Source organism: Saccostrea echinata, unplaced genomic scaffold (genome assembly GCF_033153115.1).
Source record: "Saccostrea echinata isolate AGI-Se365-2 ecotype Australia unplaced genomic scaffold, CSIRO_AGI_Sech_v1 ptg000016l, whole genome shotgun sequence".
NCBI classification, from domain to species: Eukaryota; Metazoa; Mollusca; class Bivalvia; order Ostreida; family Ostreidae; genus Saccostrea; species Saccostrea echinata.
In genome coordinates this window covers 14133662-14157917 of record NW_026889765.1, presented here as the reverse complement: position 1 = coordinate 14157917, position 24256 = coordinate 14133662, and the positions used below count along the sequence as shown (strand labels likewise).

Sequence of the window (24256 nt, the reverse complement as noted above, 5' to 3'; positions counted from 1 at the left end):
AATGCCCAAGCATGTACAGTGTATGCACACTCAGTTGCATCTCTATTTCGTATTCATTGCTCTTTCCACTAGCCTAAGTCCATTGGGATATTAAATCCGTGTCTATAACCTACAGATAAATAATTAATATTGCCTTAATTAGTGATTATTTCTCTTCTGAACCTCACGCTTTGGTACCCTAGGGAAATAGATTCACATCTGAAAGCCCGAATGAAAGCGAATTATCAGACGGTGATAAACGTGCGTCCCAACAATTAGCAACCCCATTTACAACTAGATTGATACACAGATCTCAGAGTGTAGTCGTGGATCTTAAGAGTTATATAACGTAATCTATGATATTGTCTACTGAAGCTCTACTATGCTCATACAACAACACCTGCTTCCGGAACAAGCTTGTTACCCTCTCGGTCAATTTATCAAATTTGCATGAATCAATGCTTTATACTTGCGAAAAAAAATATGATTGTATGCAAATTCAAATATTACGGCTATTTGCCCGGATAAAGACAACACAATTTTGTTTACATATGTCTTTCCCTTGTGATATAAGATCCCACAAATGAATATTGCTCTAGCACCACATGTATATTCCAGCATAATTATGAATTTTAAGATAATTGTGAATCATTTTGTCATAAATTTTTGATAAATAGAATACAAGTATTAAGAATTTTTTATTCAATGTACACGAACATATATTTATGTGTTTGTGTATTAATTTAACATATCAAAGTACTCAGAACTACAGAGAGCCGCGCTCATTTACATAGTGAACGAAGACCGTTCTACATGAAACATACATTGTATTAACAGATAAATAACGAAAGTTCAGAAACTGGAAGAATAAATAACACAAAAAGGATATTTCTATGTCATGTAGTATAAAAAATGTCAAAAAATCAAATAAAATATAGTTAGAATTTAACAGCGTAAAAATTTATCACAAGTATCGTTCTAGGGCCTTTTACCACTTACAGAAGTAAGTAACCATTGATGCATCAAGGTCAAACGTTTGTGCACAAATGAGTCCTCAGCGGGGAGTTCTGCAGCAAGGTGTACAGTTCACGTGCTCCCCGCATTAGTGTTAGCCTGGTAATACTACCTCTATTTATAGAATGTGACGCAGACTGGGGGACCTGATGAAAACCTTTCGCATAATTTAAACAAAATAAATAATCGGAGAATTTGGGTGAAAGTACATCACTATTAATGTTTATTTGTTTAGAAAATCCTTCAGTTTACTTTATTTTGTTTAATTTAGTGTTTGTATTGTCTCAAAAGCGGAGGAGCACATGCACTATATTTTTACTCGTAAATTTGATTTGGCGTCGAGGAAGCAGCATATCCGGTTGAAGACCGTGACAGAAGCCGGCTCCTGCTCTACGAGCAATGAGCCCGGCTAAAAATCATATCAAAATGTATCTAATGAAAAACCTCATGATTTCGGGTGTCAACAAGAATTCTTTTCCGAAAGAAAAGATCATTACATCAATAATTTGTAATAAAAAGTAAACCTTTAGGAACCTGTCAGCCTAATGAACATATACTGTTTATTTAAGATCCTCCAAGTAACAGTACATCAATAATAAACTCACAATCAAATTGAAAAATCGAGTCAACAATCCATGCATATCACATCGGTATCGCGCGCACTGGCAATTTAATTTGAAAAGTATCAAATACGTTCGTGGGAAATATTTTTCAAATACTTCTGCAACGCAACATCAAACTTTGCACATCCCTGGCTGATTTGGAAAACCTTTTAATCAGAAATAAATTGACAGGAGTTTTTACGTTGTAATTGATTATTCAACAAAGCTGGAGAGAAAGAGTGTGTGTGTGTGTGTTGGCACTATTTGGTTTCTGTAATTATCAGTTTTGTGTACTTCCTAGATACTATATGACTTTCTATCAAGGTTTTTAAAATACATATTTGTTGATCCCTTCAGATATCATCAATTTTCGCCAAAACAAAATGTCAGAATTGTCTCTGATACTTGTTGCATTGTCGAGTTTGTTTGATTAACGTCCTTTCGAGAATTTTTCTCTCATATTGAGAGGCCACCACTTGCCGATGAAGGACTGCAAATTTTAGACCTAAACTCGGTACTCAGGACCATTGAGCAGTAAGGGATTTTTTTTGTTTCTGCACCTACTGCGACACGGAACCTCGGTTCATAGGTTTTATCCGAAGGATGAAAAATGCCAACAGGCCTTTAAACAAATTAAAACCATACTTATGGTCTCTCTAGTTCTTTCATCACCAACTTATGATAAAGAGTTTTTGTTACAAATTGATGCTAGTGATATGGGTTGTGGTGCATGTTATTGCAGGAAGATGAAAACTATGTCATCCAGTTGCTTATTTTTTCTAAAACATTTTCAAACTGTCAGAGAAACTATTCTACTGTAGAAAAAGAATGTTTGTCTATGTTATTAGCACTGCAGCATTTTGATGTGTATCTATATTCATCTGTACATCCAGTTGTTGTATTTACTGACCACAATCCATTCACCTTTGTACACAAAATGAAAAACAAGAATCAGAGATTGAAAACTATGTCATCCAGTTGCTTATTTTTTCTAAAACATTTTCAAACTGTCAGAGAAACTATTCTACTGTAGAAAAAGAATGTTTGTCTATGTTATTAGCACTGCAGCATTTTGATGTGTATCTATATTCATCTGTACATCCAGTTGTTGTATTTACTGACCACAATCCATTCACCTTTGTACACAAAATGAAAAACAAGAATCAGAGATTGATGAGGTGGAGTTTAGAACTACAAAAACATAATGTCATTAAACATATCAAAGGTTGAAAAATTGGATTGCAGATGCATTGTCGAGAGCACCTGTTCATTGAAATGTTATAATATTGAAATGTATGAAAAATTATATGTTACATTGTGATTGTAAAGGTTTCATTACACTCAAACTTTTCTATAAGTGGGGTGGTGTTACAATTCCCTAATGTTATGTATATTTAAGGAATTTTTTTTGTGAGTTGTTGGTGTGTAAATCACACAGAAATGTCACGTATGCATATTTCATGTAGCGCGCTACATTTATATTGTAGCCCTTCATGAAAAATATGCCTCCGTGCAAGTCTTGTGATTTGCACACCAATAATTCACACAAAACTGAAAAACATTCCTTATATTTACATTTTACATGTATAAAAGCAGAAAAAATACACTCAATGTTTGAATTTCTCGCTATCATATTTCGTTATACTGTAAACCAACTATTAATCGCGTCATCTTTTATTCGCGATTCGTCAGTTAGAAATCAATCCGCGACGATTAATTTTCGCGACTGAGGAAACATTCTCTCTTAATACAAAGCAAAAATAAATGGTTCGTGGCGATTTATATTCGCGAGTTAACATAGGTCGCAAAACTCGCGGATATTTCTCGCACGCCAATAAAATTTGGTTTACAGTATTTTTATTGACGTCTCTGTAGCCTCATTGTGACGTCACTTTAGTGCGAGTTTCTCCGTGTATATTTGTACGCGGTAGTGTACACGAAAATAACATTCAAATCAATTTTTTAGTTAGTATTGTAGAAAAACACAACAAATGTAAATATATAGTAGTGTTGCGTCAGCTGTTTTGATAACGTCAGGCCGCATACCGCATGTGTTGACTTTTTGACAATGTTACTGTATTATCATGGCTATCAAGATCCCCGGATTTGAATCCAATAGAACATTTGTGGGACCTATTGGATAAGTTCTTGCGCATGCGTGACCCAACTCCCAATCTCTTTCAAAACTAGAGCAGGCACTTTGGGAGGAATAGCAAAGAATGCCTCAGGTTCAAATTCAGCATTTAATTTGATCAATGCGGAGAAGAATCAGGGCTGTGTTGGAAGCAAAGGGTGGTCACAACACTCATGGACAGATATTGATGTTCATACGCGCATAAATATGCATCGAGACCTTCCTTTGCAATTTGTGTTTATGATCATTTTAATGACCATTAAAACTATCACCATAATAAGGATAAACCTTTTTGCATGATTTATTAAGTGTAATGAAATAGATTTTAATGTGCTGAATAAATGTCAGGATTTTACATGTTGCGTTTCTTTTTGTGAGAGTATAGTTCTGTATCTAAAAGAACTGTATAGTTAAAGAAAATGTCAGCAAACATGTATACATGTAAATCTAAGTGCTCCATGAAAAAAAATTGATATTATCAACGATGCAAGCAAATATCCTGTTTATTTAGATATTGGTCTTTTCTACTTCTATCGATATAAAGCGTTAGTTAACTATAGACGCTAACAAACTTGAGCAGATATATGTATAAAAACAATTTCAGATACGTCCAAGAGAACTTGTGTGGATAACCGTGCTCAATAGTGTTCAGTGATCAGAGTCAAGTGACTAAGATTTCCTTATTAATTTGTCTGGACAACCGGTATTAAGCGACCAGTGTTTTCTTCAAAGGATTGAAATTTGTTTCAGATAACATTTCTTCTGAGTTACTTTATATTAATAACAACGGTATATATTATCTAGCCCGATAACTTGGAAAGTAATTTTGCCGACATTAAAACATTATTGCAATGTATAAGCTTTTACTGCAATGGTTGTCGAATGCACAAGTGCAGTTTCTAATGTTGCAAGTCATTGCAACAAAAGAAAAGATCTAGTATTCATTTGTTTTGTTTTATCTGACAATTAAAACCTGAACACAGTTGGATTTTTTTTTATTTCAACCTTATATCCTGTGTTGATTAATGGATAATAAACTGTTTTAAAAAATATCAGAAAATATTATCCATGCAATTTTGAATTGTCTGGATAAAATTTGAGCCATACAGTATGTAACATATTGATTGTATGTAACTTGAAAACAAAACAAATGATTAATTACACCTTCAAATCTTGTGGTTGGTCATCAACAAAATAACTTTGTTAAAAACAATGTGATTCTACACATTTCTGGTCTTTGGGGACCAGGTTTTCAACAATTTTGAATTCCCATAAACCTTAACTGTGCTCCTTTATTAGCTAAACTGATTTTTTATTTTGATTGAGCAGAATTCATTTTTTTAAAACTATTACACGGGAAACAAGGTGTGTTTGTGAAACATTGATGCCCCCGTATGGCAACTTATAGTGAAGGTTAAACTATCTCAAATGCAAATCAAATATGTTGGTACCCAAAGTAAGGTCTTGTCTCGAGGAATATACATGTGAAATATTAAAGCCGTAGCAGCAACCGTAGAATAGATATGGAAAAGGTTAAAGTTTTTCAAAAGTAAGTCAAACATCAAGGTCCAGGTCAAATGGTCAAAATTAATGGTGCCCAAGGAAAGACCTTCTCACAAGAAATACACATATGAAATATGAAAGCCCTAGCACCAATTGTTCAAAAGCTATGGCCAAGGTTGAACTTTTTCAAAAGTAGGTCAAACTCCAAGGTAAAGGCCAGAGGGTCAAAGTTGTTGGTATTCAAAGTAAGGTCTTGTCGCAAGAATTACTTAAGTGAAGTATGAAAGTCTTCGCACAAACTATTCAAAAGTTATTGCCAAGGTTAAAGTTTTCCAAAAGTAGGTCAAACTATAAAGTCAAGGTTTTACGGTATATGAAATATAAAAGTCATAGCTCCAACCTTCAAAAAGGTTATGAGCAATGTTAAAATTTTTGCGGACAAACAGATAAACAGACTGACAGACGGAAGGACAGGGCAAAACTATATACCCCAGAATCTTCGAATACGGGGCATTAAAAAAAACTCCTGTTGTGGCCTTCAATTCAACATTTAGATATATCAAGGATGTTTACAATAGTTATAGTATGATTAATTTTTAGGTCACCTGAGTTACTCAGGTGACCTATTGCTATCTCTTTTCGTCCGTCGTCGTGCGTCGTTCGTCGGTAGTAAACTTTTGAACATTTTCAGCTTTTTCTCTTGAACCAGTGAACCAATTTCAACCAATTTTTATATAGGAGAAGGGGAACAAAAATTGTGAAATCTTGGCCCCTGCCCCCCTGGTGCCTGAGGGGTTGGGCTAAAGCCATCAAAATTAATGCAATCTTTAAAAATCTTCTCCTTTACTACTGGACATCAAGCAGTCAAACTCTTGGCATGATTGTGATAAGCATTGAGCCTTCTAACTAAATTGTGAAATTCATGGCCCCAGGGTCAGGGCTTCTGGTGTTAGGGAGGGGCTCTAATGATTGTATAGTGAAAATGCATGAATTGTTTGAAAATCTTCTCCTTTGCACCTGGGTATTAAACCAATGACCTCTGTACATAGTTATGATGAAGAAGGATGCCTCTTCGAAAATTGTGAAATTCATGGCCCCAGGGTCAGGGGTTCTGGTGTTAGGGCGGGGCTCTAATGATTATATCGTGAAAATGCATGAATTCTTTGAAGATCTTCTCCTCTGCTCCTGGGTATAAAACCAATGAACTATGTACATAGTTATGATGAGAAAGGATGCCTCTTCCAAAATTGTGAATTTCATGGCCCCTGGGTCAGGGGTTCTGTGTTAGGGCGGGGCTCTAATGATTATATAGTGAAAATGCATGAATTGTTTGAAAATCTCCTCCTCTGCTCCTGGGCATTAAACAATTGAACAATGTACATGGATACGATGAGGAGGGATGCCTCTTCCAAAATTGTGAATTTCATGGCCCCAGGGTCAGGGGTTCTGGTGTTAGGGCGGGGCTCTAATGATATATTATATAGTGAAACTGCATGAATTGTTTGAAAATCTTCTACTCTGCTCCTGGGTATTAAACCAATGAAGTATGTACATAGTTATGATGAGGAAGGATGCCTCTTCCAAAATTGTTAATTTCATGGCCCCCTGGGTCAGGGCTTCTGGTGTTAAGGCGGGGCTCTAATGATTATATAGTGAAAATGCATGAATTGTTTAAAAATCTTCTCCTCTGCTCCTGGGTATTATGCTGATGATCTAAATATATAGTTATGGTGAACAAGGTTCCTTATTCCAGAATTGTGAATTTCATGGCCCCTGGGTCAGGGGTAGATGGGGGGGCTCTAATGATTATAAAATTAAAATGAATTAATGCTTTGAAATCTGCTCCTTGGTATTAATCTAACATTTAAGATGATCAAGGGTGCCTTTTCCAAAATTGTGAAATGTGTGGCCCCAGGCCAGGGGTTCCGGGGGGGGGGGGACTACTGATTATTACTGATTAATGGAAGTGCATTTTTTCTTTGTTCATCTACTATGCCTATGTGTATTAAGTAATCAAACTTAAAGCATGCTACGTGTATAGTTATGATGAGCAATGGTGCCTCTTTCAAAATTGTGAATTTCATGGCCTCTGGTTTAAAACAGGAACCAAAGTCAATTGTTAGAAAGTTGATACTTAAGTGACCTATAAGGCCCGTGGGCCTCTTGTTGAACAGTGCCAGGCTACTGACAAATAAGTTGATGTTACTGGGCTTTCAACAATCTAGTTTATAGTAAGCATTTCGCAAATACTATGGTCTTTATGATTACATTGTAAATACAACTTACTGTTGCGTCGTATTTTGACTGACAGGTGTCGTATACTAATTGTTAAGCCACTGATATAATGCTCATTTACTAATCATTATGACTACAGATCACTCCGTTTACCTGATCAATTCAGGGTACTAACAGTCAGTAAAACCGGGCGACAAGAGATGCTTACTGTTATGAACCTCATCCCACCTCTAAGTGTTAGGGGTCTGTGAACAATTTGCATTGTTTTAAAGATTTATGAGATCGACCACTGTTCGTTATCTTCAATTAAAAAGGTGAATATAACATAACTTTTCACTATGACTGACTTTTTTTATCTGTAAAGTAACATAGAAATTTAATAAAACCTGAATTGTGAATGCCAATTTTGTTAAATGCCATTATTATCGCCAGTGCCAACAGATGTCGGGTACAGTTTCTTGTTTGTGATATACATGTAGTAGTATAAGTGAAGTTGCTTGCGTGTTAGAGGACACTGCATCGGCTTAAAAAGATATCTCAAACACATGGCACCACAAGTCCCTTATATACTGTCTTCTTCAAGATTCTTACCTTGTCATATACTAACAGCACAAGTCCCTTATATACTGTCTTCTAAAAGATTCTTACCTTGTCATATACTAACAGCACACGTCCCTTAAATACTGTCTTCTACAAGATTCTTACCTTGTCATATACTAACAGCACAAGTCCCTTATATACTGTCTTTTACAAGCTTCTTACCTTGTCATATACTAATAGCACAAGTCCCTTATATACCGTCTTCTACAAGATTTTTACCTTCTCATATACTAACAGCACAAGTCCCTTATATTCTGTCTTATACAAGATTCTTACCTTGTCATATACTAACAGCACAAGTCCCTTATATACTGTCTTCTACAAGGTTCTTACCTTGTCATATACTAACAGCACAAGTCCCTTATATACTGTCTTCTACAAGATTCTTACCTTGTCATATACTAACAAGTCCCTTATATACCGTCTTCTACAAGCTTTCGTCGCCCGCGTGGCGCAGTTGTTAGAGCGTCTGCTCTAGAGTCGCAGAGTAAGGAGTTGATCCTTACGTCGCGGGTTCGAATCTCACTGCGGGACGTGGAGACCGGTCCTTCGGATGAGACCGTATAAACCGAGGTCCCGTGTCGCAGTAGGTGCTGGCACGAAAAAGATCCCTCACTGCTAAATGGCCCTGAGTGCCGAGTATAGGTCAAAATTTGTAGCCCTCCACCGGCAAGTGGTGGCGTCTCCACATGGTTGAAAATTTTTCGAGAGGGACGTTAAACAACAAACAATCAATCAATCTACAAGCTTTCAGATTCTTACCTTGTCATATACTAACAGCACAAGTCCCTTATATACTGTCTTCTACAAGATTCCTACCTTGTCATATATTAACAGCACAAGTCCCTTATATACTGTCTTTTACAAGCTTTCAGATTCTTACCTTGTCACTAACAGCACAAGTCCCTTATATACTGTCTTCTACAAGCTTTCCGATTCTTACCTTGTCATATACTTACAGCACAAGTCCCTTATATACCTTACATGTATATACTGTCTTCTACAAGATACAACCTTGTTTAATATACTAATATCAACAAGATTTTTACCTTTAAAATAGTTTCTCCCCTTAAGATATTACACTTACACCGATTTTCATAGACAGATAGGTTTAGAACATGAGGAGAGGAAGGACTGAAAAATAAACATTTATCGATCCAAACATCCTCCCATTGATTTGAAAGATATATTTTACACATAACTTAATCAGCGCAGTGAGACTACACCGATATAACTATGGCCATGGCACATTAAACGTTCATTAATTTTAAGTGCACTGCACATAAAAGGATATATACATTATTAATAGTGGAAAGCGAAATGATTAAGTCTGAATACATTATATTATTTTTTATTCAAATTGGAATGGGGAATATTGTTTAGAAACACTACGGTTTTAACTACCAGAAATCGGAATTAGTCTGTCAGATGATTGACATGTAACTGTGATTAACAAGATACAGAGAAAAGAATGGAAGAATATTAAAGAAAAATCAGCAACGCATTATTGGATATTAACTTTTTATGGATATTTTGATTTCTGCACGAATTCACCATGAAACTTATTTGCAAGTCTGAGGTAATTGTCATATGTGCGATCAGAATCAGACAAGAGAGATTGAGAAGATACAATGAAATCTGATTCACTTCTGGTTAAAAAGAAAGCGCCAACGAGTCTTCACCTTTTGCTGAAATTGCTGAAAAATGAAGGACGCGATCTCTTAATATTACAACCCACACTTAAAGATTGGTAAAACAAAATTCCAAATCATGTCACTGATATTATTTTTTTTTAAAAAGTAGCTATCACACTTAGTCCGGAGACATAAAATATATTTCAAAAATGTGTTGCTTAAATTAAGTAACTACTTAATGAAAATATCATTCGTTATATAACAGATATTTCAAAGTGCAAGTCTTTCCACTTATAAAATCAACCCAAGAAGTCTCTATTTTTCTCAGTTGTTATTTTAAACTTTTAATTGATATGCGCACGCATTAAGATAATAACAAATATCACTACGTCATCATTTTTTTTAACTCAATCGTACAATCATGAGAATATGAGAGGCGTACTTCAAGAAGTCGTTAAAATGATAGCTGTATTCATATGTTTGCAACATGAAAACAAGAAATCCACTTTGTCGACGAATCATATTACGATTTTATCCGCTTTGACTTTCAATTCTTAGAAGATAAAACAAATAAAATTATAAGGTTTCCTAATGACCTTGACTATACAACAAGACAAACATAAAGCAACCAGACAATGATAAATAACACAATATTCAGTTATTGCATTTGATATTACTTTTTCTCAGTTTCAATGATTTTTCTTTTTCTAGAAATTCTAAAAATAACGACGTATGTAAAGCAAGTATTAAATTTGAAACGCTGCATTTTGTTAAAGGAAAAGCTGTATATTTATTGCTTAGATGTCTCCTAGAAGTCGTTCAATTTTCTGAGTATAATGATGTTTTATACACATTTATCTTTTACACCAAATATTAGAAAAGTTAAGATTCATGGTTGAAATGTGACAAACGTTTCTAATTTACTGGATACAAAAGTTTGAAATTCCCATTCACTTTTTTACTACATATTATCACATATTAATTTCTTTTTTAAATTAACGACTAAAGTATTTTTCATCCCCAACTTTTTAATTTGATACAGAATATCTGTGAGAATTATAACTTACCTGTGAATAATGAGAAGCACACGGCGAGAGAAAGGACCAAAATGAGGTTGCTCATTGTCGAGGATGGTTTTTTTGCTACGACTGTGACTCCTGTACTGCTTTAGCTACTAGTGTAGACCTCCTTGTTAAATGCACGCGAGGGGGCGGGAGCAGTAGAAAACCCCAACCAATCAAAAACAGGTATTCTATCTTTGCTGCTTTCCAGTTGCTTCTGGTGATTGTAAGAGAGAGACCTATATAATGCTATCAAACAGAATCCTCAGGAGCACCGCTAGATAATCAATCCTTAAAATATTCATATCAGACCAGTTGATTTTCTAGAGTATTGACTGATTTCTGCTTCCATTTTTATTGTGTATCTGATAAGACCGTATTATCGATAGAAGACATAAAAAAGCATTATGTAGATGTGCAAATTTTATTGCTGTGTAACCTTGCCATCTACAGTGGTAACATAATTGATCAGTCCGCCCTCCGTTTTTTAACTCTGTCAAATTTGATTATTGGTGCAATTTTGTTTGCATTAGAAGTATTACAAAAAAGACTGTATTACTTTGAAAGCCAGTAAAATTTTTAATTACATTTAAATTGATAAAACACAAAAAAATAGTTATGCAAGGGTTTTGGCGATGGTGGATATATGTGTAATATAAAAACATTTTAATGTTACTTTTCTTTGATGAATTTAAAATGTGTATTTGGAGCTAAAACTCCAGCCTTTGTCTATCTCTTTGTCCCGACTTGGCTAGATAGTCGTGATTTTTTTTCTATTTACTGCTTTATTTATTTATTTTTATTTAAGGAATAACTGTCTAGCTTTTTTGCTTTATGAAGACATCAATCAGTTTGCTCGCTTGATAATTTGCATAAATGCCTTCGGCATTTATGCATGAAGTTATTGTGCGACCCAACTGATTGATCATTTTCATTTTAAAAAAAACCCAGAAGTCTCTGACTGGACTGTAGCTCTACTGGTTTGTACTTATTGCAAAGGAAGAGAAAAGTAGCACTTACACTTGAAACTTTGCAACAGCAATAAATAAAATAGTGTTCCTTGATTCAATCTCTTTTTCTGGCAAGATTTATTGCAATCAGACCAAAACTGTAGGAGGAGTAGCATTTTTAAAATATTTCACAGAAATTTCTATTTTTAGTTACCATGGCAAAACCATTCATTGAAATCAAAAACCGATGCTTAGAATTATGTATCTTAGTGTAGTCCACTTGTTTGCCAAGTTATACCGAAATCAAACCTAAACAGTAGGAAGAGTAGTGTTTTGAGAGTATATCACAGAAATTACTATTTTTAATAACCATGGCACCACCGTTCATCAAGATTGAAAACCGATGCCCAGAATTATGTTACATGTAACTTAGTGTAGCCTACTTGTTTGCCTAGTTATTTTAAAATCAGTCAAAAACTGTAGGAGGAGTGGCATTTTAAAGGAATTTAAAAAAATAATAGCAGCATCGTTCACCAAAATCCAAAAAATGCACTGAATTATGTAACTTAGTGTAGTTAACTTGTTTGTCAAGATATACTGATATCAGACCAAAACTGTAGGAGGAGTAGCATTTTGAAAGGATTTCACCAAACTGCAAAAACCGATGCATTTAATTATGCATCTTAGTGTACTCTACTTGTATGCCTAGTTATATTGAAATCAGACCAAAATTGTAGGAATAGCGTTTCGAAAAATTGTTGACAGACAGACAGACAGCTATACAGAAGGACGACCGACACCTTATTATTGCATAAGCTCTTCTGGTCTCTGACATGTAGATCTAAAAAATGTTTTCCCTTGTATTTACATTTTTGCCTGTTTCTTACTTCAAAATTTCTTTCTTTGCAAACCCAGCCCAGAGTATTACTAAGCAACACACAGCGAGAATGCATGGATTCTATCCCGTGCTGAGCAAATCGCTTTATGAGGATCTAAAATTAACTATTACTTTATTTGTAGTTTTATCTCGGAAAAAGACTTGAAAATGTGAATTCTGCGGTATCTAAATTTTCTGGAACCCACACGTAACTGTTTGCCTATAAGAATATTCTCCTTAGTACCTGAGTTCAGTCCCGTAAAACGCAGGGGGGTCGGGGCACCCCCGCCCACACTTTTTTCTGAGTATAGTTTTTTACTATAGTAAATTTTCCTTTACATGCTGGTTGCCCCCCTTTTTGATGTTGTACGGTCGAGCACTGGCAAATTCCAGGATTTGGCCAGTAAATTATCTTTATATATGGGATAGTAAAAGGATTAAAAAAGAAGTGATAGGTTGTACACTAGACAAAATTGCTAATGCTCCAATTGTTATTCTCGTTTGTTAATTGAACATTTTTCCCAATGATATTAAATTGTAAGATGCCTTGGTGTCATGACAAGACCCTTAAATGACTTTCCTGACCGGAACCCAATTTCCCGATGAGCACTGCATACCCTATTTTCCCAGATATGAAGATGGTAATTACCGATGGTGGTCAGTTAGGTTGCAACAGTACTTAGCATCTCCCAGTATAAACACAAATAATATACATGCGATAGACTATCATACCGCCTAGTAGCCACCCAGTGCCTTAGTCTCCATACCCAGTCCAACCAACTTCCGGTTGCCCTAGTTTTTGAAATTGTCGTGTGGTGACTACTTAATGCCGTGGCTAACTGTAGAAAAAAATTTTACTTTTGTTACTCTATTTTTCACCAAAACATTTTTTTTTTAAATTTCTCCAAAGAAACAACCTGCAGACACCACACTGACTGCTTTAGCACGATCTTCTAGGGCTAAACTTAGCATAAGGTGTAATTTTTTTCTGAATTTTTAATTAGTTCCAACATAAAGAGAAACAAATAGAAATTTATTCCTCAAAAAAGTGTGAGCATGATTTTCATTTTTTTTTTAACGTAAAATGGTTACGCTTCAGTAAATATTGTAGTTATTTATCAGTTAAGACATTTAAACGCTTCATTTTTACTCTAGTGGCATATTGAAATATCAAATTCATCAAAAACACGTTTAGAAAAAGTAAAATATTTATTTCTTTGGTGTTGCGTTGGCAATTTTGTCTAGTACACAATTTATCAGAAGAGCGATTCTAGGCCCTTTGGCCTCTTGTATATTTTACGTGTGTGACAGTTGGGGCGAGCGCAGTTGCCTTTACATAGCTTATTTACGTACAGTTTTATCTTTGATCCACCTCTTCAAAACCCAATCTAATTAAAATTAGATGTTCCGAATCCGCTGGCCGCTTCTCAAACACCTAACAACATCCCATTAGCGGTCACGTCAGAGTGACCTTTCGATTATGAATAAACATAAAAATTTTGGCCAATCAGATTCAACCTTCTGTATACGATTCTAAAATTAGTTCCACGGCTACATCCTTACATTATTGATGCTCAGTAGACCGTCTTACGTCGAATTAAAGTAATTTTGGTATAAATTGAACGTATAGTCCGCCAATCTGGCATTCTTACCTGAATAACGCAAACGAAAATGCACAAACTACTATATATCCCGCACGTCACATTCATATATAGCACGGTCTTGACCATGCATATTTTGTTTACTACGAAACCCCTCGGGCGTTTAGGTTTGACAGTAAAAAAAGAAACGCATCCGAACTATAAGCCAAGATTTTTGAGACGGCGATTTCATTGTGTAATCGAAAGGTCGCTCTGACGTGACCCCTAATGGGATGTTGTTAGATGTTTGAGAAGCGGTAGCGGATTCGGAACATCTAATTTTAATTAGATTGTCCAAAACCGCACGAGACACAGTCTACACTGTGACATCGACGTCACATGACATCGTATGTTGCCTTTACATAGTTTATTTACGTACAGTTTTATCTTTAATCCACCTCTTCAAAACCGCACGAAACACAGTCTACACTGTGACGTCGACGTCACATGACATCGTATGTTTCCTTTACATAGCTTATTTACGTCAGTTTTATCTTTGTTCCACCTCTTCAAAACCGCACGAGACACAGTCTACACTGTGACGTCGACGTCACATGACATCGTATGTTTCCTTTACATAGCTTATTAACGTACATTTTATCTTTGATCCACCTCTTCAAAACCGCACGAGACAATCTACACTGTGACGTCACATGACATCGTATGTTAGTTGCATTTCGGCATGGAGTCTAAATAATGTACTTTTTAACGAAAGGCATTGAAGAGTAGATGCAATTATTTCTTCTTCTTTTTTTGAGCTCTCTGTAAGAACTCAATCTTCACAGTAACTGCAGGCCTGTTATATTCGCTATTATCACATAGAATCGTGGGAGCGAAAGCATTTTGGGAAGATTTCAAACAAAATTTTCCGGACGAATGTATAGATTTAGTTTGAATTTCCTCTGCTCTTAAACGTTAGTCTATAAAAGTCGCGTTGCGAGCTGCGCTACGCTCGGTAATATGTTCTACAGTGTGACCGTTGGGGGGCTAGCGAAGTTACCTGTACAAATTTTTCACTTGTAACTTTGTTCTGCCTTTTCAAACTTAAAACTGCACATGATGAAGTATAGATTGTGCCGTCACATGACGTCGCATATTATTTGCTTATAGAGCATTTATTAACGAAAGGCACTGTAGAGTAGATGCAATTAGTTTTTGTTTCTTTTAGCTGTCTGCAAGAACTTAATTTCACGAAAACTGCAGGCCTGTTATAGACATCTTTTTTTTTGGTTATGGCGCTTAGTAAAATTTCATCCCGATAGGTATCGAGGAAAGCAGCCGCCATCGCATCCGTAATGCTGCAAAAAAAGTTTTTAAAAAACCAAACTTTGTAACAACCATTTCCGTTACATGTGAACAGCTGTTATATATCAGCGCACTAGCAAAGTTTAACAAACATTTGTGAAATTGTTGTAAAGATTTCGTTTTTCCATAGCATTTGAATCAAAAATCGATGTAAACTTATACAGATCTAACGAGTTCGTCACTTAAAGGTGCTTAGACACAGATTTGAAGTTAATATTTTCTCAAATTTTCTGTATAATATCACGACTTACATATTGCAATAGCATTTCACACGAAAATATAATTAAAAACTTATTTTATCTGGAAATTATTGGAACTACGAATTCCTGGACGCGTTTGATTAACACATCCTTGCACTTTCACAGATTTTAACTTTATCTTTAATATTTAAAAAGAAGCGATTTTGTTGTGTATTAATGAAAAACATTACATCTATAATCCAGAAAATTCAGAGTAGAAATGTGCGAAAGCAAACCCCCTCACTAATATCGTCAGTCCGTGCGCAGTGTTGTATACAGAGTTTAACAAATTGAATACACCCGTGAAACGTAAACTGTTTTTGTAAACAGGGCACGAGCTCTGTTATTGTTAATGTTTACGATTCACCGAGTGTGTTCAATTGTTAAAGTCTGCACACACCACTGAGCACGGACTGACAATACTGTGAGTGGGTTTTGCTTTCGAACATTTCTACTCTGAATTTTCTGGATTATAGTTTTAATATTTTTCATTAATACACAACAAAATTGCCACTTTTCTTCAGTATTAAGAATAAAATTAAAATTTGTGAAAGTGCAAGGATGTGTCAATCCAACGCGCCCAGAAATTCGAAGTTTTAATAACTTCGAGATGAAATAAGATTTTTATTATATTTTAGTATGAAATGCTATAGTCATGAAATTATACAGAAAATTTGAGAAAATATTAACTTCAAATCTGTGTCCAAGCACCTTTAAGGACGTCAAACATTTATAGGCGTGGATGCAGGAATTTGCGTGAGAAGTTGTATTTTTTTTTTCTGATGGTTATTTTACATTTTATTTATGTATTAAATCTGTTTCTTTAATTTTTCTTTATTTTCTCTCTCATTTTTTAAAAATCTTTAATTTAACCAATGAAGTGAATCCACCTCAAGCCATGTTGCATACCCATAGTTTCTAAATAGATTCCAAGTTTCCTTGCTGGGAAAACTGCATTGGAATCCGTTTATGGTCATATATTTCAGTAACCAGAGGCGGTTGCAACAATGTGAACATCCATTTTTGTCATAAATAGAATAAATCATAAAAGATATTAACACTTTGTTTTTAGACAAGCTTGGCAATTTTAATCTAAAAAAAAAAAACTGTATTTCTACGTGTATGTTTATTTTTATTGCGAGAAAAAGTTGTGTCTTTTCTCAATTATCGCATGGAATGCTGGTAGCGAAGGAATTCTGGGAAGGTTTCGCACAAAAAATTGCCTGACGAATATACAGATATCTCAAATTCCCTTTGTTCTAACACGTTAATCTATTGATCTAGTCCATTTGCGCCGCACGCTATTATTTCCATGCTCACATTCACAAACAATTTTATTCAAATTAACGTAGAATTGTAAGTTTCTTAAAAACCATTCTATAAGGCGATTTGCATCTCTACTCATTTGTTTTGTAATCGGTGGATACAAATGCCAGGTGGATTCCCTGGCCAAAGACAAGATCGACACAGTCACGTGTTCACGCGTATTGTAAAGTAAAAAAAAACCCTTTGTGATCATTTAAATGCATATTTAGAGATGCTGCTCGCTCTCCTAGTCCTTAAAGTATTGATGTTATTAGCAAAACATTGCACAGACTACCCATTATTATGTACATTGTATATCTTTGAAATAACAAATGAACCAATATCAAGTTATGAGGTGAAAACCCACCTCCTTTCTAATTGAGAACATGACCGGAACATATTTCATAGGTTCTAACTTTTGCTTTTAAAAAAAAAAACAATAAAAAACGTTTCCAACTGTTTTTTTTTTTCATCGTCCATTTAATATTACATCGTAGATTGACCTGAATCACGTGTTCGAAGTAAACGTGCAGCAGGCCAACAAACTTCGCTTTTCATTCAATGATTTAGAAATTGTTCGTGGTAAGTTCCGCTGTGCAAAATTATAGCAATAGCTATATAAAGTAAACAAGAGGCCCAATGGCCTAGACTCGATCTTCTGATAAATTGTGCAACCCTAACACTTCTATTCTAAGCCTCTTAATATCTTAAATATTTAAATAATGCCATGAAATTCCCAAAGTAAGCCAATGTATTCTATGTTTAGTTGACACAGTCCGTTGACCTAAGATCCATCAACTGACAAAGATTCATGATTATAATCTTCTTATTATCTTAAATTAAATTTAAATATTTAGATAAGTGTGAAAATCCAATAATAAGTCACAGTGACTTACTTTTTGGTTAATATACTCTAGGATCAAAGATGCATCATCTAACAAAGTTTGATGATTCTAAACCTCTTATTATTCAAAATATTTCGATAAAGCCGTGAAATTCCAAAAGTAAGTCACCATGACCTACTTTTTGGTTCTACGCCAATTAGTATCCGAAATATTTAAATATATAAGTTTATAATCAATTAGCTGTACACATTTTACATCTGAAGGTAAATGGATTGAAAACTAGCTCCTCGTGATATAATTATGATAAATTTACATAAACATAACATAAGTTACATAAGATAGATTTACAAGAACCTGTTAGCGCGTTACGTCTGCTCAAATGGTTGAATTTTGCCCGATACCTCGGATTGAATCAGCCTCAAGCCGCAGCCAATTACAGGAATTCAATCGGGGAAAAATCTGAGAATAATGGCTGGATCGAATAGAGTTGCAAATTGTTCAACTTTAAGTTGAAATGTTTTTGAAAGAATGGACTAAATGTTCCTTTTAAGATTTTCATAGCTAACTGTTATATGCTAAAAGAATGATTGTATGATTGAATGAGGGATGTTAAAAGAACGATGGTGATGAATAGCGAGTAATGTTTGGACAAGAGATAAAAATAGTAAAGAGGATTTTTTGGATGCTAAAATTTTACTAAATTTTTTACCAAAAAGACGTTTTTTGATAGAATATTTTGCCTAAATGTTTCCTGCTTTCTACATGGTAAAATAAAAAGTGATTTTTTTCATATTATTCACCATATCTAACATAGCGTGCATAAAAATTGAATGGCATGCACTAATCTACAAGACATTTCACCTCTCTCTCTCTCTCTCTCTCTCTCTCTCTCATAATAGGGATGTCAACGATCAGATAAACTAAAAGGAGACATATACATTCAACAGAAGGTGAAATATTAAAGTCCTATCTTTTCTCATTTATAAGCTTTTATCACAGACAGATTGACAAACTGGCGAATGGGCACCCAGTGTGTCGGGCGAACAGACGAATGAGATTTAATGTCCCCAAGCTTTCGCGAAAGCGGAGGGGGGGGGGGGCAATGAATTACCGAGGAGGCTTTCAAATATTCAATGATAAACTTCAGAGAACAAAGAATACTTATTATATCTCTTATAAAACAAGATGTGTATGTGAAACACTGATACCCCCGTGTGGCAGCTTAATGCGAAGGTTAAAGTTTCTCAAATGCAATTCAAACTCCAAGGTCAAGAATCAAGAATTCAAAATTATTGTTGCCCAAAGAAAGGACGTGTGTCAATGGGTATACCTGGTAAATATGAAAGCCCAAGCACAAACCATTCACAAGTTATAAGGTTAATAATTTTTGAAGTGCGTCATACTCCAATGTTAAAGTCCAGGGGTCAAAATTAATGGTATGCAGGTGAAGATCTTTTCATAAGTAATACACACGCAAAGTACAAATGCCCTAGCACCAACTGTTTAAAAGTTATGGTGAAGGTTAACGTTTTTCAAAAGTAGGTCAAACTCCACGGTCAAAATTATTGGTATCCCAAGGAAGGTCGTATCACGAGGAATACACCTGTGAAATTTGAAAGTCATAGTACTAACTGTTCAAAATTTATGGTCAAGGTTAAAGTTAATAAGAGTAATGTTTTGCAAAAGTGGTTCAAGAGGTCAAATATGTTAGTACCCAAGGAAAAATCTTGTCACAATGAATACGCATGTGAAATATGAAAGCTATAGTTCCAACCAATCAAAGTTAAAGTTTTTGCGGACAAACAGAACAAAGAGACAGACGGACGGACAGGGCAAAAATTACATACCCCCGAATCTTCGATTACGGGGGCATTTGAAAAATCTCTGCACAGATGGAAAGAAAGATGTTGGAATCATTCAAGAAGCAGATCATGAATACACTTTTTGTAAGGATAATAGATTATGAATTAGTAAACTATCAGGGATTTCTGTTCGAAGAAAATTTCCATTTGAATGATAACTTGACAAATATTTTAATGTGAGAATATACAAATTATTTTAGGTAAGATTCCCACTTTTTCTTCACTACTTTGTACTTTTGTCAATTTTCCCTTCTTGCATCACCCTGTCTCTTTATATCGTATAGGGGTATTATAAATTTCCATTAGAAATACCTTTAATAATATAGTTTTTAAAAAAGTCAATGAGTCTATACATATTTAACTTGTAAGAATGCTTAAAAGGGTAAAACATATTGATTTGCTTCGTGTCCAATTAACTGAAATATTCAATCTGGAGAAACTCAGGGAAAAAAGTAATGGAATATTTCTAATTTAATATTCGTCAATCTATTTAATAAACACTATTTACATATCAAATACTGCTTATGCAAACGTTCTTAACTTCCAATCTCCATGGAAAACTATAACGTATATAAATGATATTGTTACATGAAACAACATTATTCATAAATCGCATGTTGTTTGAAGATGTGCCGGGAGTGATTTTCTTCTACATTTTTCATGGCTGTTTTATTTTTCCAACACTCTATTCGATAAGCGTAGAACAATTTCCCTTCCTCTCTGCGACTGGAAGAACGTCTTCATAAGGCGGAAGATACGACATCCGGTCACGAACCTGGAATACAGTCACCAATTTACATACATGTTTCATTTCTCGAATTAACTTTTAATATAATAAGCTCTATAAAGTAACCACATAGTTCTAGCAATAGTGGTTTTCCGTGATTCTTTAGTCATTTTTCAGCCAGCAAATAGTGAGACAAAGGATTGGTGTGTTATAATGATTTTTGTTATTTTGTGTTGTGTTTCTTATTAATTGTAAGTCTGTCAGCAAGTTGTCTCAATTCATTATACATTATTATTATATTGCGGACTCCAATGTCATTTGTAAAATAGTGGACCTTGCACAGCCACCGTAGGGGGCAGAGCTGGTTTGTACTTGCTCCGACAGAATATTTATTAACTTCATCCTAATCACAGATAATAAGCATAGAATATGACGAGTAATTGTGTGACTAATTGTCGTGTAGAAAGTTCGGTGCTGAGTATATATAATGTGCTTTAGGGAATGTGTTGTAGGGAACTATGGTATATAGCTGTGGTTTGCTATCAAATAAGGAGAATCAGATAATCAAGAACTAGTCTACAACTTGAGGATAAAATTTCATTGTGCTGAGAGGAGGGTGTTTTGGCAACAGTGTTTGGATGTTGATCCCCCTATAGATAAAGCAATAAAAATTACCAATGACACGAACAATTAAAAATTTTCGAATTTTCGGGACGTCCTGTCCCTTCCTCAGGACAAAGAAAAACGTTATGAAGTCATAAAAACAAAGCAAATAGAGAAACATAAAAAAAACAACTAGCACTACAACTAAACTACCAAACACTACATATCTATAATGTTACATGTTTAATGTGAAAGTTTATAACCAATTGTTAAGAAAGAAAACCGCATCGCTGTGAAAAACGTCCGGTCTGTCGGGTATATGTCACTGAGCACAATTAACATTTTTGAATTAAAATAACTTTTTGATATAATATGTTGACGGTGCGACCGTTGGGGCGAGCGCATTGTTCACTTTTAGAATTTTTAAGATCCGCCTCTTCAGACCGCACGAGACTCTTGGTACGTCTAGACTGTGACGTCAAATGACGTCGTATGTTAGCTGCATTTCCATAAACGAAATTTGGAAAGTGCAAAAATTTATCAAAGAACGTTTAATCTATTATCTGTGTGCAATATCCATTAAATTAAGGTGAGTTTATTTTTCGCGAATTTTTAGTTGTTTTACCGCGAGAACGACGTTGTCGTTAGAGCTCACAGTGACAAGCAGCGCCACGCTCGCTTTTATATATCAATTTTGGACGTTTATCTGTGAAATTCTTTATCTGCTTTTATTATGTGCTTCTTATTTAATTAATTGTGTCAGAGTCTTTTTATCTAATTCCTTTGAAGCAGGATTATGACATTCAAATTGACACTCAGCGACTCTGTCAAAAGAATTGATACTTCTCAGGTGTTAATGCCTCAGGATCTGTTAATCCCGTATCAATAACTTTGTTTATAAGATGTTTTAACTGTGTGGCCGTTGGGGCTAGCACAGTTGCCTATACACAGCTTACACTTGTATCTTCAAACCGCACGAGACACAGTCTAGACTGTGACGTCACGATGTCGGAATTTACGGAGACAGCCGAGCGTCTGGTCAAACGAGACTGCAGGTCTTGTGCAATATTTAATGAAATACGTTGTAGAGTAGATGCAATTCATTTTTGTTTGCAAAGAAAGAAAAGTAAACGTATTTCTTGGTAAGGAGCAATTATCTTTGGTCTTGTGTATGTTTTGTAATAATTTGGCATGGATTCCTGGCATTGGAGGAATTCTGGGAATGCTGCACAAGAAAATTTGCCTGACTAATGTACAAATTTCAATCCGAATTTCCTCTATTCTTACACGTTAATCTACTCAGCTCGCTGAGCTCGCTATATATATATATATATATATATATATATATATATATATATATATATATATATATACGCAGCTCTGTTAAGGCTGCATAAAGTGGGCGGGGCCTAATTTATACGGGAAAAGATTACTGTGACATCACACAAATATAGCAATTCCTCACAATAACAGAAAATGAAATAATTTGCGAATCTAAACTGCATAAGAGTAATGAACTACATCAAAACTTACCATTGCATTCATTTTTGTCGCTAGTTAAATCCCACACAGGAAGATATAACAAGTCACTGATCGCAATGCACTTGTCGACATGACGTCATCATGGTAAAGTTTGACGCATTTTATGTGCATTGAGAGGCGGATCAAGTAATTTTTTCACAGAAAAAAATGCATTTTTTTTTATTAAACAGAATATTATTTGCAAATCTTAGGTTGACCATTAATACAAATCTGAAACGTTTGTTTAGTGCCATTATTTAAAAACTATCGAGAGAATGTATTGAATTAATTCTACCGTGTTTTTGTCTACAGGGTGTGCATGTTTCACGCCGAGGTGCTTCATTAAATCGCCTTTTCACAAGGGCATACACTTAATAGATCTTGACCATTTTTTGAATACACATAACGGACGCTTTCCTTAACTTAAAAAGTGCTGCTGCTTTCCTGAAATCGACAGCATAACTTAATGAATACATAAAATACTTGGTAAAGGTCACACATATTTTGACATTACCCAGATAACTTGAAATTTAAAGTAATAAAATACGAATTCTATTTAAAGCAGCAGCACTTTCCACAAACTACAAGTTCTGTAGAAACAATCTATTACTTTAATTTTTAATTTCAACTAGGGTATGCCCTTGCGATATTGAAATTTGTTTGTGACCTACATACAGTACACATTACATGCATTTATCACGTGACTATCAAATAACGTGACCGAACAATTCAGTACAGAGCGGGGTATACAATGTTATTTCAAAGAATGTTAAAGTAATTAGATAATATAGTACCTTTACAAAAATAAATTTAGTTTAAAAAGGTATGTATTTTTTGCACGTTTATATTCTGTTGATTGTGCTGCGTATATATATATATATATATATATATATATATATATATATATATATATATATATATATATATATATATATATTTAAGCATTGAATCATTATTTTTTGAAAGATAAAATCTCATAACTGCAACGGTGTGTGCAAACAAATTGAGTACCGCGCGTTGTTTGCATACACCGTTGCAGTTATGAGACTATATCTTTCAAAAAATAATTATTCAATGCTTATATTTACATTTTTTAACTCCTTGCCGTGACTGCAAATGTGGCTTATATTTCAAAATCCCTGTATTATCCTTCGGGTAAGTTAAAATTGATGGAAGAGCCGTTGTAACAGCTTCTGTTTAGTGTGAGTGTGAATTTTGATTTTTTTTTCGCTTATGACGTTGCACTTTCACGGCGTTCAACGTTTGTGACGTCAAAATAAAACGCATACTTTAACCTTTTGACCCCCTGTCCGTGTTATGGTGTTTTGAATGCCGTAGCTTTCCTCACACTTTATAAGCGAAATACATATTGAATGTAAATATATATTTAAGAAATAAGGTATCATTTTTAAACATCTATCGGGATTTAGATACGGGTTGGTCACGAGATCAAATTCCATAAAGCCCGAAGGGCTTTATGGTAAATTTGATCTCGTACCAACCCGTATTTATATCCCGATAGATGTTTTAAAATGATACCTTATTACTTATATTTACATTTGTGACTTATTCATATTATATATTAGCCTGATTATAACCTTTAACGCGTGAAATGATTTA

The 24256-nt window shown here is 34.7% G+C and overlaps 1 protein-coding gene across 1 annotated transcript in view; it reads right to left on the bottom strand.

The window, feature by feature from the left end:
• Positions 1-20248: 20248 nt before the first annotated feature.
• Positions 20249-24256, bottom strand: part of LOC133188486 (dipeptidase 1-like) — a 33403-nt gene continuing 29395 nt past the window's right edge. The window contains exon 10 of the mRNA XM_061323941.1: positions 20249-20560. Within this exon, the coding sequence (XP_061179925.1) occupies positions 20471-20560 (90 nt within the window). The 3' untranslated portion in view covers positions 20249-20470. The remainder of the gene's footprint in view (positions 20561-24256) is intronic.